Source organism: Apus apus, chromosome Z, assembly GCF_020740795.1.
Source record: "Apus apus isolate bApuApu2 chromosome Z, bApuApu2.pri.cur, whole genome shotgun sequence".
NCBI classification, from domain to species: domain Eukaryota; kingdom Metazoa; phylum Chordata; class Aves; order Apodiformes; family Apodidae; genus Apus; species Apus apus.
The window spans coordinates 34,303,313-34,318,595 of record NC_067312.1 but is presented as its reverse complement, the minus strand read 5'-3'; the positions used below and the strand labels follow the sequence as shown (position 1 = coordinate 34,318,595).

The 15,283-nt window shown below is 46.3% G+C and overlaps 1 protein-coding gene across 1 annotated transcript in view; it reads left to right on the top strand.

Moving 5' to 3' along the window:
• Window positions 1–446: 446 nt before the first annotated feature.
• TTC39B (tetratricopeptide repeat domain 39B) overlaps window positions 447–15,283 on the top strand; it is a 95,379-nt gene continuing 80,542 nt past the window's right edge. The window contains exon 1 of the mRNA XM_051642916.1: window positions 447–534. Coding sequence (XP_051498876.1) covers window positions 490–534 — 45 coding nt within the window. The 5' untranslated portion in view covers window positions 447–489. The remainder of the gene's footprint in view (window positions 535–15,283) is intronic.

Genomic DNA, 15,283 nt, shown 5'->3' with positions numbered 1-15,283 from the left:
CGGCGGCAGGAGGGAGCCCTCGGCGGGTGCCCAGGACGACGCTCCGCTCGCCCCAACGGCCGAGCCGGCCAACCGCATCCTCCCACCGGGCTCCGGGCCGGCTCGGGGCCGGGGGCCGGGTCGGTGCCAGGGTCACGGCGCTGCCGCCCGGCCCCTGCGCAGCGGCCGCGGCCGCCCAGGCCCGGCGGGCGGTGTGAGCGCCGGGGCGCGCCCGGCGCGGGCGGGGCCCGGGATGCAGATGAGGGGGCGCGGCCGGCCGAGTTGTGAGGAGGCCGGGGCGGGAGGAGGCGGCGAGCGCGGCCCCGCACTGACCGCGCGGGAGGCGGCGGGGCCGGGCGGCCGGGCCGGGCCGGGCCGGGCCGAGGCGAGCGGGGGCGGCCGGGAAGTGCGGGGGGCGGGGCCGGCCGGCAGCCGCCGGGCGCTGGGGAGCGGGACGGGGCGCGGCGGCAGCAGTTGTCATCCCGGCGCGGCGGGCAGCCGAGCGGGAACATGGCGAGCGTAGGAAGCGGCACGGAGGAGTGCGGCGGCGACGAGGTAACCGGAGGGAGGTGGCGAGAGGGCTCCGGGCTTGCGGGCAGCGGTCGGTCGTCCCCTGCCGGCGTGGCGGGGGCCCGTGTCCGCGGCATCCCGGGCGCCCACCTGAGCCTCCCGGGGCGGGCCCGGGCACCGGCGGGGCCGGGAGCCGCCGGGAGTTGGGGAAAGTTGTCCCGGCAGAGGGTTCGCAGGCGGCGGCTTCCCGCATCCCCCACCGCCCGCCTTTGGCTGCGTTTCTTTGGACTTTTAAAATTATTATTTTTTTATTATTATTTTTTTTTTTCCCTTCCTTTTAACCCCCGCTCCGCCTTAAAGCCCCGGTTCTCCGCTGCTCCGCGCGCCTTGGCCGCGCGGCCGGTCCCCGGTGCGGGCGGGCAGGCGGGGCCGCATCTGTCGCGCACTTCCCGCGCGGGGCGGCGGCGGCGCGCGGCAGGTGAGGCGGGACGCCCCGCGTGGCCGCGGCGGGAGGGGAGGCGGGACCCGCGCCGCGGGGCCCGGGCGGCCTGGCCGGGCGCGGGGCGGGGGCTCCCGCGGGCGGGTTTTGCGCCCGGCAGCGGGAACCGGGCGGCCCTGTAGCTGATGGAAGATGTGTTACCGACGGAAGTCCATGATTTCCCCGTTTTTTTTTGCGGGGGGTATCTGGTTTGGGGTTTTTTGTGTGTGTGTTTTGTTGGTTTGTTTTTTTTCCCTAAGAGGTCCTCTAAACAGCCCAAACACAATCCCTGAAAACTATTATCTGAACTTTTAGGTTGTCTTCGTTTCCTCTCAGTCCAGAACAACGTAATAAAAGGATTCGTGGACACCACCTCCCAGAAACCTGGTGATAGTGAGGGATCTCCTGGACTAACTTTTGAGAAGGGTGCTGCAAAACTGAGGCAGTTCTGAGGGGAGGGTGCTTTTGAACGCAGTAGCTTGCAGTCCTGGCATGCAGGCGTGGGAGTATGGACTTTATCTCCGACAGCACAGCCCAAACAATTACTTTAGTCTTGCATACGTTCAGCAGCAAATCTTTCTTCAGAAAGATGTGTAAGGGATGCCTCTGGCCGAACTTTGCTGAAGGAAGCGTATGAATCATATGATTATGTAATAGTTACGTGGTGGTTGTTTTGTTTTGTTTGGGCATTTTTATTTTTTTTTAACCTTGTTCGGGTAATGTTGGAAACAGGTGTGTAACCAGTGCTTGGTTTCTGAGGTAGGGCAGTGTTTCATTCAACAGGGCAACTGACAAATACACATGTGAGGCTTGGGATGCCATGTAGTCAGCTGGATCCTCGTGTGTGTTGTATTTGGCTGTTGCAGAAGCCGTTCATGGCAGAGATGATCATGCCCAGCTTGTTCTTTTCGTTTGCTGGAAGGTGGGGATACATGCTGGTCTGTGTTTCTGAGTGTGCATCGGCAGTTGCTACTTCCTAAGGTTCGTGTGGAGAGGCTGTGAAATGCTTGAATCTCATTGCATGTTGGAGTGAATGACTGCAAAATCAGAGTGTTCTCTGAAGAGCTGTGTTTTACTTACAATATAAGGAGTAGTACCAGTGGCAACAAGTTGCGAACAAACTCTTGCTGCTGTCGGTAAGCAAGTAGTTGGAATGCACTGTTGTTCGAACAGCTATTTAGCAGCGTAGCTGTAGCCTAGCTGCCCTGTGTGAACTGTAGGTGTCGTGTAGCTTGCTGTTAGGTGTCGATGCTTTCTTAGAGGAAAAGAAGCTGCCATGCAAAAAGAAAATGGAAAGGTAGTCGTAAAAGCACCTGAAGAGGCTTTATTTGAGCATTAGTTTACAAAAAGTGCAAAGCTTTCTTCAAGTGAGCTTGAAAGACCTCGTGCTCTTTACAGAAACTTCCACTCAATTCTCTGGTGTCTGAAACGGACCAAAATTGGTAATGGAGTGTGTGCTTGGATTTTTCCTAGTGTGATCCCAGACTTCAGGAAAGGAGGGTAGATGCTGCCTAGGGCACTGCTTCCGTAACAGAAGTTAAAGAAGGAGTGCACCACTGAAGGCTGCCTTTGTCTGTGGGTTCACCACAGTCTCTTTACTAATAAGCTACATGTGATTTCAGCACTCCATGCATGAGATAGTTGTTTTTAAGAGTCTCAGGTGTTTTTTTTAGTTTGATTGTTTGCCACGGTTATGGTGTTGGGAAACTGAAGATGGGAATGTTACTTATGTTGGATATTAATGGAAATAAGCAAAAAATTTTGGGGAAAAAGCGCATAAATGAGAACAAAGAGACAGGAAGAATAAAAACAGAGTTTACCTAACACTGCAACAGCAAGAATTGGAGAGAGAGAGACATGCCAAGTAGTCAGCAGCCCATTCTTGAGACATAAACCTGCAAGATGGATGAAAAGCATGGAAGGGAGTACTCCCTACAGCTTACCTAGCCTTGATCACTAGGTAGGAAATGCTGAGTAATTGACTTAACTGTATTAACATACAGCCAGCATATTAATAAGCTATTAGCATACTAAAATACCCTCCCATAGGCTAGAGGGACCCCTACTAGCAAAAGCCCTCTTACTCTTTGTTCATGCATAGTCAAATTTTTAAGCACTGTCACTTTAAATGAAAGTGAGGGACTAGTTAACCAATCATGTGTGCAAGTGAAATAACATAGAGATAGTTATTTTCAATATGTCTGTGCATAAAAGCAGTCCCTATGTTTTGGGAAGCTGAGTTTGCTTTGTGGAATACCCCCCTGCTCCCTTTTCTGTGCAGAACTGGATATTAAAGCAAACATCTTGACTCTTCGTGGATTGGCTTCTTGCACCCGAGTGACAGATTCTACTTTCAGAACAATGCTCCTGTTAGCTTTGCTCTTCCGAGCTGCATGTATCTAAATGTTTAGATGGAACATGGTAGATGGGAACTCTGCTTCCTGATTGAAGTGTACATGCTTAAAGCTTTTAGTGTAAAGTTTTCCTTTGCAGGGACTGGGAATACTTCATCCCTGAAGCTTTGAAGAAGGATGTATAAGCTAAACCTTAAAGTTATTTGCTACTTAGCAGAATATTGATGGGCAAGAACGCTGTTTCTGAAGTCCAAGCTTAAGACAGCAGGTAGCTGCCCCCTGCTGTAGTCCCTAAGTAATAAGATTTGTTTTTCCTTATGATTCTTGCAGCTCAAGGGAGTACCAGATACCATGGTGGGTTTTTTTGTTGTTTTGATGGGGTTTTTTTGTGGATTTATGCCTCGTTGTCCTGCAGCTTTGTCTTTCCAGTGAGCATGGTGAGGAAGTGGCAGAAATGTGTTTTGTTTTTTTTCCCCAGCTTATACAAGCGTAGTAGTCTGTTGTTGTGTGGGCTTTTTTTGTTGTGTGGGTTTTTTTTTTTTTTTTTAAAAAAATACAGTGGAAGGAATTGGAGACCTAAGGCTAAGAGCCTGCGTTCATCAGTGTGTGTTATGGGTATGCTCATCTGGAAAAACAAATGGTTATTAATCTTGGGATTTTCCTGTGCTGTGTTGCATCCTGGGTGTGTGTGTGGTCATTCTCTACTAGGAAGCAGCTTCCTGTACGCTGTGGATCAGAGTGAAATTGCCCACTTGTGGTATGCCCAGTTGTGAGCTTGGAGCGGGATACGCCATTGGTGCTTAACTGCTGAATGACACTGAATTCACCTACTGGAAGTACTCGTACTAGGAGTCTTTTGGAACAGATTGCAAATCTAGGACAGGTATGCTTAACTTTAAGGGCAAAATAGCACTCCCAGCCACTAAAAAGGTTTCAAGAAAAACTTTAAGCCTTCTACTCCCCGCCTCCCGCTTCCTAAAGATTACTTAAAATAGTGGGCCAGATCTGCTTCCCATTAAGTTCACTCTGTGCTGCCCTGGTTTTTCAAAGTCTTAAAGCCAGCTTAATTGGTTACTTGGGGATTCCCTATCCATTAAAAAACCACCAAACCTAACCTTGTCCCTTATGCATGTGAGTGTAGTAGCCAGACAGAACAGATCATGATCAAGAAGTATCTAGGTTCTAAAGAAATTGCCTTGTTTGGCCACCTTCAGCCAGACTAAGGATTATACACAGACCCAAAAGTGATTCGATGCCCTTGCTGTGGTAAACTTTAAAGCTTGTATTAAGGAAAGCTTGTCCAATTCAGCTAATCTCTGCCTCAGCTCTAAACTAACCAATTAAGAAAAATTTAGGTAATGAAGGTCTGATAATGCATGCTGAACTCTCTTGAACTGCCTAAGCAGGGACAAACACTGTATAGGCTGGCTTTATGACCCTGGGCAGTTTATCTTCAGAGCTAATTTCAAAATGAAGCCAGCATCATCTTTAACTCAAAAGCTGTTTAGTACTGGTTAGCACTCCTAAGTACTCAAGCTTTTCATAATTTTTTCAGCTACAGCAGCTGCTGCACTTGGGATCAAGGAACTTGTTAGTGGTGTGCTTCTTTCAAACAGGAGCTTAATATTATAATATACTTCAAAATATAGAACTGTGCAGCCCTGGCCATTCTCTCTCATGCTTTTGCTGAGGACTCTTCACTAATTTGGTAATTCCAGCTTGGAAGAAGAGCCTCAGTGGTGAGACAAGATGGCAGCTGCACTTACCCAGAAACTTTGAGAAGCTGGAAACAAGCCATTATGGCTCCTTTTTTTGCCTTAAAATTGTTCCTGAATGTTCCAACTCGAAGAAGGCCTGGACAAACAACAAAAAAGTTCAGAATAGTATTCAGTCTGGCTATGCCATTTCCTGATTGTGCCTTTTTGGGATATTCCTTCTGGAGGGGCCTTTCCAGACAGTACTTGGTTAACTACCTTGAAAGGTCCTTTCAGAATTACCGTTGTTTTTTAAATAATCTTGCTAACTTCTTTTACTGCTGTACACACTGTTAGCAATCCCTTTTTCAGAATAGAATATCGCTTTTCTGAATCCTTAAATGATTGAGAGGAAAAGCCAATTGGTCGGGTACTCCCTTCAAGTCCCTGTTGCCAGAAGTGATAAGGCACTGGCAGAAAACCCCCACTCTATTATTATTGGATCCTCTGGGTGGAGCGGTCCCAAAGTTTGATGTGTTTGTGCTTCCAATAACAATAGTTTGAGGGCCTCATCATGAGACTGATCTCATTCCCAGTGACAATTCTTTTTCAATAAATCAAAAAGAGGGTGTGCTATGATGGATAAATCCGGGATATGCTTTCTCCAGTACTGAAGAGTCCCTAGTATTTCCTGCAATTCTTTCTTATTGGAGGGTACCTTTATCTCTCTCAGGTGAGACAAAGTATCGGAAGGGATGTTCCAGGTTCCCTCTTTACACCTTATTCCCAGAAATTTTGCCTCTTGGGGTGGTGGTTGCCTTTTTTCTTCAGGGACTTCTGGTTGCATGCCTGTTAAATGCTTAATTATGACATGATAAACTGCCTTTACCACCTCCTCACTCTGGCCCCCTTTTAGCACATCATCTATGTACTGATGATTTAACTTTGGAATTATTTTTGATTTCTGGAATGTTTTCCAGCTCCCACGCAACTGCGTGATGGGCCAGCGTGGGAGGGTGTTTATATCCCTGGGGCAACCTTGTGAAAGTGTATTGTACCCCATCCCAAGTGAAGGCAAAATATTTTTGGTCCTTAGGATCAACAGGAGTTTGGAAGAACACATCTTTTACATCCAGTGAAGCCTGTACTGGGTGTGCTGCTTCCTTGATTTTTAGCACCAGATAAGCAATGTTAGGTACAGCAGCTGTGAGTGTGTCTGTATTGGCATTCAATTTTCTGTAATCAACTGTCATTCTCCATTTACCATTTGGTTTTCTTACAGGCCAGATTTGAGTGTTAAATGGTGAATGACAGGACACAATAATTACTCTCTTTTAAATAAGAAATTACTTATTTAATGACTTCTTTAGCAGCAATAGGAATAGAATATTGTCTCACATTTGTGATCCTGCTTTGTGGCAGGCAGGGAGCACGTTGTAACAATCTCACCTTTAGTGTGGGTGTGCAAAAATTCCAATAGCAACTGATTTTATCTCTCCGGGCTTGGCCCATGAGAACATCCATTCCTAACAAATTGTAAGGAGTGTCACCCACAATAATTTCAGCCTGAATTAATTCTTCTTCTCCTGGCAGTTTTAAAGAAAATGTAACTGTTCTTTGTAAAGTGGAGTTACCAAGTGCACCACTTAAAAATATTGGCTTTAGAGACAAATTAATGCCACATTTTTTTAGACACATTAGCTTTTAGCGTAGAAATTTGTGCTCCTGTGTCTACCACAAATGTTACAGGATAATGGTTTGGTCCAACAGCACAGGTAAGCTCCAGGTCCCCATTTTTATTTTGAACTAATCTCAGGACATTTTGCCAGTCTTTTGGAGGACTGGAATTTTTTGGGCCTGATGGGTTATCATTTTCCTGCCAATTATTTATGTTTTCTGTATTGGGATTTTGTCTTCTCTCCTCCCTCTGCCACCTTTTTGATTTCTTTTTACTGGCAGAAGAAGGGCTGCTTAGTTTCCTGACTTGTTGGATCTTTCCCTGGAATTAGACCTTGAACTGGACTTTTTCGGCCATTTCTCTTGAGTGTTTTTAGGTGACGGTAGGAGTAATTCTGAGAAAAAAGCTCAGATGAGATGCCCATGTGCCTGGCTTCCTCCTTAAGCTTAGCCTATGGCCCCATGTCCCCCTGAGATGACTCATCTTTGTTTTCAGGGTGTTGCCTTTTAGGTGTGCTGTTTGGCTTTCTGTTGCATTTACCTCTGCCCATGACTGTCCAGTCACCCCATGATTCCCACTGCTGCTGAGGAGGGTTCTGGGGCGGCCCAGCAGCCGCATCAGCATGTGAGGGCTTTGCGTGAGGTTCTGGGAATTGAGTGACTTGCCTGACCATGGAGGACTTGTGAGAATGCTCAGGTTCGGGCGCACCATAATTCCTGCTGTAATCTGTCAATTGCTGGGCCAGATTGGATCAGGTGTACCCTCTACCAGCTGGTGCTTTTTAAATTTTATCTTTAATTTGGATGGCCACATTTTTAAGTAACTCAGGGAGCCCTCTGATTAAGATAATCATTCTCTCTGGGTCAACTAGGATCGTCAAAGGACTGTCCTGATGCGGCACCAACTCAAGGTTATAAATAATTTGAATTGCAGCGGCCTTTTGGATATTTTCCAGAAGTTTAGAGTGGTTCCGTTGCAGAACGCTCGGCTGTCCCTTAGAAATGGGGTCAATTGAGCCAATATTACAAGCCACATGCTGACTTAGGGTCCAAGGGTAACTCTGGTTGTCAGTTGTTGAAGTAATGCCATGTTCCCGGTACCCTGTCGCCTCATCTTTGGTTAACATGATTTTGTCTCCTCCTGAGATGGACACTCTAACAACATACTCAATGTTTGTCTCAGACGGAAGCCTGCTATATTGTTTTTTAATCTGTGTCAATTCCAGTGGTGTGTAAGGTGTTTCTTTATATGTCACCGTGTTTTTATTAGTAGTTCTATCATGGTAAAAAATCGGTCTGCAGAACCAGGCGCAGGCATTTGTGCTCCACTCTCCCCCCCTTCTCATCCTCAGAACTAATACAGGAAGAAGACGAATGAGTTGAGGTGTTTTACACAGCTGTGGAGGGTTGGTGGAGTTTTTTCTCCCAATTTGCTAAACTTTTTGGTGCCATATGTTAAAAGGTATTAACTACATCGTGCAGCGCCCTTATATCTGCCTTTCTGTCTCCCTCCAGCTTCTCCTCAGCTGGAGGAGGGGAGAGAGCGGCTCTGCGGCACTTGCTGCTCTTGTGGCTGTGACTTTGATTTTAAAATGGAAGGGTGGAGTTTTCCTGTTTTGGGATGGAAACTCACGTTTTTCTTAGATGACTGCTCAGGGGAGAGAACCTGGTTAGAGCTTAAGGGCTTGCATAAAGGTCATCTGGGATCTCAGTGTCCTGGCTACTGGAACCTGAGGATTCCTTGTAACTTACAAATTCCGCAAATTCGTCGTCCTTCCAAGACAGGGTGGTACTGGTTTCTTTCTTCTTTAACTGCTTCATTAACTCTTTAATCTCTTGCCGTAACTGTTCGTTCTTGTGCTGCAGCTCTTCCTTTTCTTGCCCCACAATGGTGGCCAGAGTGAAGAAACTGCAGGCATAAAATAAATCAATTCCATATTATTTAATTTGACTATTAATATCTTTAGACAGAAAGGTACCACTTTCCAGAACCATGAGGTCTTCTATGATGTGACTGAGGTCTCCCCTCATGTATGCATCATAAACAGATGTATAATGCTCCCTGGTTGGAATGTACTTAAGATTTTTAAGGTGTTCCCAGAAGGGGCGCACAAACATGCATTTATGCAGTTCCTCCTCAAAAGTAGAGGATGGCAAATACGACCTTTCCTGAACTTCAGTGCTTTCTGCACAAATGTCATTTTCTGCACAAGAACTTTCAGCATTTATATAATTTATATCCATTTTGGTAGCCTTTTTTGTTTGTTTGTTTTTATTAAACTTTACTTTACAAATTTAGCAACTGAGAGCGTGGTGAGGCTCTAATGACTCTCATGTCCCACTTCTGACACCAGAATGCCGTGAGCCGATGCCAACACAGAGGCTACTGGCTGTCAGGTGCTTCCACCACTTCCCCCCAGTGTCGAGAGGTTTTTAAAAGAGACCAAGGGCTAACACATGGCGCTTGTCTCTCACAGGAGTGGCTGCGCGGGACTGTATCTTAGAGTGGAGATTAGAATAGCACCCTCACCGCGCCCACAAATTGTTACTGGGATCAATGTTTACTTTACGAATTAACTGGTTTATTAATGAACGGCTACACTAAATGGCAAATGGTTACCAGGGATATATGCAAAAGCCCGACACAGTCATCCTCAAAGAGGTCGTGCTGTGTGTGCAAATGTGGGGAGAGGGAGTTGTATGGAGTTGTTACCCTCCTGCAGCGAGGAGGTTCCCCTCCAGCAGCTGGGTTTGGGAGGGGGTGCAGCCCCAGTGCAGTCCCCAGCGTCTTCTTCCCCAGCGGCAGAGGCGGCAGTGGGTGCCCCCTCTCAGCAGCAGCGGCGGCTGCTCTACTTGGCAGGCAGCTACGGCAGGGTCCCCAAGTCCGTGGTGTCGGGGGACAGCAGAAACAGTTTGGTTTCCCCGGCAACCGGCAGCAAAACGGGGGGACTCCAGCCCTGGCCCCGACAGCTGCGGGAAGGCCCCGGTGCTCCAGGGGTCAGAACCCGGCACACCCACCGTCAGGGCTCAGGCTGGATCCCCGGGCAGGTCAGCAGGCAGAGCCCGCACCAGGCTCCGCAGCAGGGCAGGCCCAATGTCCCATGCAGGAAGCGTCTGAGCAGCCCCTCTCACCTGCTGAACCCACCCCTTTTGCACCCCAGTGACCCCCTGTCCAGGCAGTGTCACTGCTGCAATGCATGAACATACTGATGTCTAGAGCCAATTGGCATCCATGAACCCCAAGTTAAGGCTGAGACTAGTAGAGGCAATGCATAACTTGTTGCCCATCCTTCCTGCCTTGTATCATACTGGTTGTTTTGCTTTCATTTCTCCTTGAGCAACAGGCCTGTTTTTAGTCTGTGAGCTAGGTATAATCAGGAGCTTGATTGATGCTTGGCAGACCATATCATATCTAGCAACATGGACCAGGATTGCTCACCGTATGAGTAGGTGCAAAGCATGTATGATCTTGTGCTTCTTGCCCTGTTAAGTCTCTTGTAAGTTACCTAACCAAAAGGACTTGCAATAGCAAGGAAAGTTTCAAATATGTAATAGGGCTTTCTCTTCCTGTGTGACATCAGCACAGAAGGTGGAGATAAGATCATAGTTGCTGATGACAGGCTGGCAGAAATAACACCTGACACCACATCTCTGGTGGGCAGTGATTTTCACATATGCTGTTTCTTCTAGATTAACAGAAACAGTTATTACACTTGAGGGAGCAGAAATGGTAGATTTCTGCTCTCGCAGTATAACACTATCATTCTGCTTGGAAAAGACCTTCAAGATTGAGTCCAACCACTGCCCTAACTCTACTGCGTCCACCACTAAACCCTGGCACCACTCAACCACCTCCTCAAACAGCCTGGATCACCCAGTCCACCTTCCTCTCATCCCAGAGCAGGACAACCCCAAAGTTCACACCATGTCCCCGAGGGCATTGTCCAAATGTTCCTTGAATGTTGTCAGGCTTGGTGCCATTACTGCTTCCTTGGGAGCCTATTCCAGTGCTCCACCACCATCTGGGTGAAGATTCTCTTCCTAATGTCCAACCTAACCCTCCCCCTGCACATCTTCCTACCATTCCCTCAGGTCCTATCATTGGTCAACAGAGAGAAGAGGTCAGTGCCTACTCCTCCTCCTTCCCTAATGAAGAAGAAGTAAGCTGTGGTGAGGTCTCCCCTCAGTCTCCTCCAGGCTGAACAGAGCAAGTGCTCTTAGCCACTCCTCATTCAGCATCCCTCTAAACCTTTCGCCAACCTCATGGCCTTCCCCTGGACACTCTCCAGTAGCTTTATATCCTTTTTGTACTGTGGCACCCAAAACTGCACGCAGTACTCAAGATGGGGCTGCAGCATTGCAGAGTAAAGTGGGATGATTACCTCCCTTGACCAGCTGGCTATGCTGTGCTTGATGCACCTCAGGACTCAGCTGGCTCTGCTGGCTGCCAGGGCACACTGCTGACTCATGATGAACTTGCTGTCAACTAGAACTGTCAGATCCCTTTCCACAGGGCTGCTCTTCAGCCTCTCACTCCCCAGGCTGTATGCATATCCAGGGTTACCGTGTCCCAGGTGCAAAATGCGGCACTTCTCCTTGTTAAACGTCATGCTACTGGTGATTGCCCAGCTCTCTAATTTGTTCAGATCCCTTTGCAGGGCCTGTCTGCCCTCGAGACTGTCAACCACTCCCCCCAGTTTGGTGTCATCTATGAACTTCATAAGTAGGCCTTCAAGTCCTGCATCTAAGTCATTTATGAATATATTAAAGAGTTCTGGCCCTGAGATGGATCTCTGTGGAACCCTGCTAGTGACTGGTTGCCAGCCTGATGTGGCCCCATTTGCTGTGACCTTTTGGAGCTTGACCCATCAGCCAGTTTCTCACTCAAGTGTGTTAAGTGCTTGTCCACCTGGATGCTGGACATTTTGTTTAGAAGGATACTGTGAGAGACAGCATCAAAGGCCTTTCTGAAATCTTTCTAGATTACATCACATGGCTTCCCATGGTCAGCTAGGTGGGTAACGTCATAGAAAGAAATCAAGCTAGTCAAGCAAGATCTTCCCCTAACAAACCCATGTTGGCTGAGACCAATGACTGTGTTGTCTTTTAGGTGTTTTTCAATAGCTCTCATTTTGGAAAGAGAGCAAAGTTGTGCAGCTAAAGACCTGAGAATCACCTTTAAGAGATGGTTATCTGTGCTGCTGCTGCTGTGTGTTCTGGTTAGAGCCTGGACTTGTCCAGGACCCTTGTGCCGTAGGTGGTTGAGTATCTGCTTAGACAGAAATGTGAGAATTTGTATGGGAGTGCTAAAAATACCATATTTAGTTTTTTCTAAGCCCTCTCAGGTTAAAAAAGCATTTTATCTATGTCAGTAGTAACTACAGACCTAGTCCTTAACTTGTGCCCAAACACCAGGTGCTAAAGGCAAGATTTTGTTACTGAGCAAGTGAAGACTTGGCTGTGTTATTAAGTCTGAAGTAAGGAAACAACACTATTACCACATAATCTAATACCTCAGACCTTAGTAGCAGTGGTAATTTGGTTATGACGTGGTTGAGTGTATTTTGTTTTTATTCCACTTTTCTCATGCATTCACTGTGAAACAGAGTGGTACATAAACTCTGCAAGCCAGTGTTTGGTTGGGCATCACTGCTTTGATTTCTTCTTGTCCCTAGGAGCTAGCATCACATGCACACTTGCTCTCCAGAAATCCTGTTATTGGGGGATGTACAAGGACAATCTCATCCAAACAGATTTGGAGGAAACCTCCTTCTGAAGGCAGTGATTTCTGTGTCTGGCACTTACTGGCAGTACTGGTTGTTCTAAGAAGTGTACTATTTAGTACGTGAGTAGTAGGGGTTGGCTGTAACTAGTAGGAGGTGAACAGAAGAAAGAAGAAATATTCCTATAAGCTTTACCTGAGAAAAATGTTACTATCAAGGTAGAATATTTTACATTGATTTTTTAATTTTCTCCAAGAAATAATGGGCTAGGAAGATAGTTTATCTGGGTTCTGTCCCTGAACGACTACTGATACCCAATCTAGTGGGGCAACTAGCTAAACTTGCTTTCTTTTACATGGTTGTTTTTTCTTTCCTTTTGACTTCGTAAGCTTCAAGGGCTGGAGCAATTACCTTTTAAATTTAATAGTAATTTACTCTTAAATGTCTAAAAGTCCTGTGACAGAGCCTGAGCTTTGGGGCTGGTAAATACTGTGAAGATGTAGAATTACCAGTTGTGGCTTTGGTAAAGAGGCTTTTTAGATGAGGCAAGCTTAGGCAGGTCTTTAGGGTTCTTGTAGCTTACCTGGCTAGAAGGTGCTGAAGAAACATGCCAAAAACTGAAGCGTTCCACGTTCTCTGAAAAACTTTCCCACTTCAGTTTGGGGAAACAGTAATTTGTCATAAATCAGTTACAAGTAATGACTTTGAAAAGAGTCATAATACATGATGTGAAGCTGAAGTGCTTCATGACTTATTTTTTTAATAAATTGTAGCATAACTGAATACTTGATGAAGTACACTTTGCTGAGGCCTTCCCAGCCAGAGAAATGCTCTGAAAAGTAATCCTGTTAACTTCACTGGGGGAGAACAGGAGGGCTGGGAGGTGTTTGAGCCGTTTTTATCTAATTATTATGTTATATCCTTACATGTTTATCATACGAATATTGTTAATTATTAGATTCTTTGTGAAAGGAAGTGTGAAAAGCATAGGAGCTGAACTTTGGAGACAAAGCAGTTTAGCTAAATTTGAAGTGTGTGACTTGGACCAGAGAAGAACTTAAGACTCAATGGCTTAGGCATAGTATTAAGGAGTATCTAAATCTATGCCTTGTCCAGATGGAGAAACTTAATGTGGAAAACATGTGCAACTCTGGAAAATCCAGTTAAACATACCTGCCTGTGTACTGCTACTTGACACCACTGAAGTAGTTGGCTCTGTTAAACTGAGTTCTACTGAGCTTAAGAAAAATCTCTTTAAAACCTTGGGAAAGAGAGATTCAGCAGCAGCTCAGTGTCTGTGTGTTTTAATGTAATTTGGATTAAAGAGCTATGTATGGCTATAGCTCCCTCTGTCAGTGGAAAATACAGGCTAAATCATGGCTAGTCACTTCTGGAAGTGGGAGTGGTTAGTCTGACACTTGGACACTACTGCAACTTCAGCTAAATGTTAACTTCGTAAATTCAAGTAATGTGGAATAGAAGGGATGGCACAAGTTGTGTATCTAAGTTTCAGAATGAGCGTATTTCTCAGTAAGTGAGCACTAAAGGAATGTTAAGGTTCAAGTAAAAAAAAAAAATAACGTTGGGTTGTTTGGAAGGCCATTTCACTTACTTGATGGAATTTTTATCTTCTGTTTATTAAGTGACATATTTGGGGTGGAAGTGCAAAGTAAGTGCAAGTTGTCCCAACTTTGTAGTTTATTTTGTGAACTGGAAACAAATATAGATTCATGGCAGTTACAAATCCAATCCCAGGGAGGAGACCCCTCCTGGAAGTCATTCTGAGAGTTCAGAGTTCCACTATGGAGGACTCCTTCTAACGGCTTTTTGCAGTAGTGCTTGTTACGAGTTTGTACACTGGAGAAGTCAAAAAGTGAGCATGCAAGTCTGAGTAGTGAGTGCCTGAGTGAAGGGAAGGAGGTTCTTGTTTCCAAAGGGGAAAGGGGGAAGGTAGGCAAATAGTTACTGAAGAGACTGTACAGCTCTGTGTCTGTGGTGTCTTGCTTTTTGGTTTTTCATGCTGAACCAACTAAGTTACTCATCATACAGGTGTGTTATCAAAGGTAGCTCCACTGGCACAGTTGAAGGAGTAATCAAAAAAAGCACTGTGGACAAGGAATAGATATTGGGGAGTACAGAGGGGCTTCTGTGCTTTCTCTGAATAATTTAAGAGTCACAACTGTGGAATTGTAGTTTATGGTCCGTTTTAGCTGATTTCTCTTTCTATAAATTATCCTCCCTTGGCTGGTGGGGTTTATGCAGTTGCCTTGAAATTCTGTCAGTTTGCCTGTGTGTGTTCCTCTGATAAAGGAGAGAAGGGAACCCTCCTGACATCTCTGGAAGAGATTACTTTTCCAGTGTTGTTAATGTTTTGTGTTTCTTGTGTTTTGTTTTGTGTGTGTGTGCTTGGGAGTGTGTGTGTGCTTGGGGGTAGGGGTGTGTGTGTGTGTGGTTGGGGGTGGGTTTGGGAGTGGTGGTGAGTTTTTTGTTTGGGTTTTTTTTGTTTGGTTTTTGTGTGTGTTTTGTTTGTGGGTTTTTTTTGTCTGTGTGTTGCTGTGTGTTGCTGTGTGTTGCTGTGTGTTGCTGTGTGTTGCTGTGTGTTGCTGTGTGTTGCTGTGTGTTGCTGTGTGTTGCTGTGTGTTGCTGTGTGTTGCTGTGTGTTGCTGTGTGTTGCTGTGTGTTGCTGTGTGTTGCTGTGTGTTGCTGTGTGTTGCTGTGTGTTGCTGTGTGTTGCTGTGTGTTGCTGTGTGTTGCTGTGTGTTGCTGTGTGTTGCTGTGTGTTGCTGTGTGTTGCTGTGTGTTGCTGTGTGTTGCTGTGTGTTGCTGTGTGTTGCTGTGTGTTGCTGTGTGTTGCTGTGTGTTGCTGTG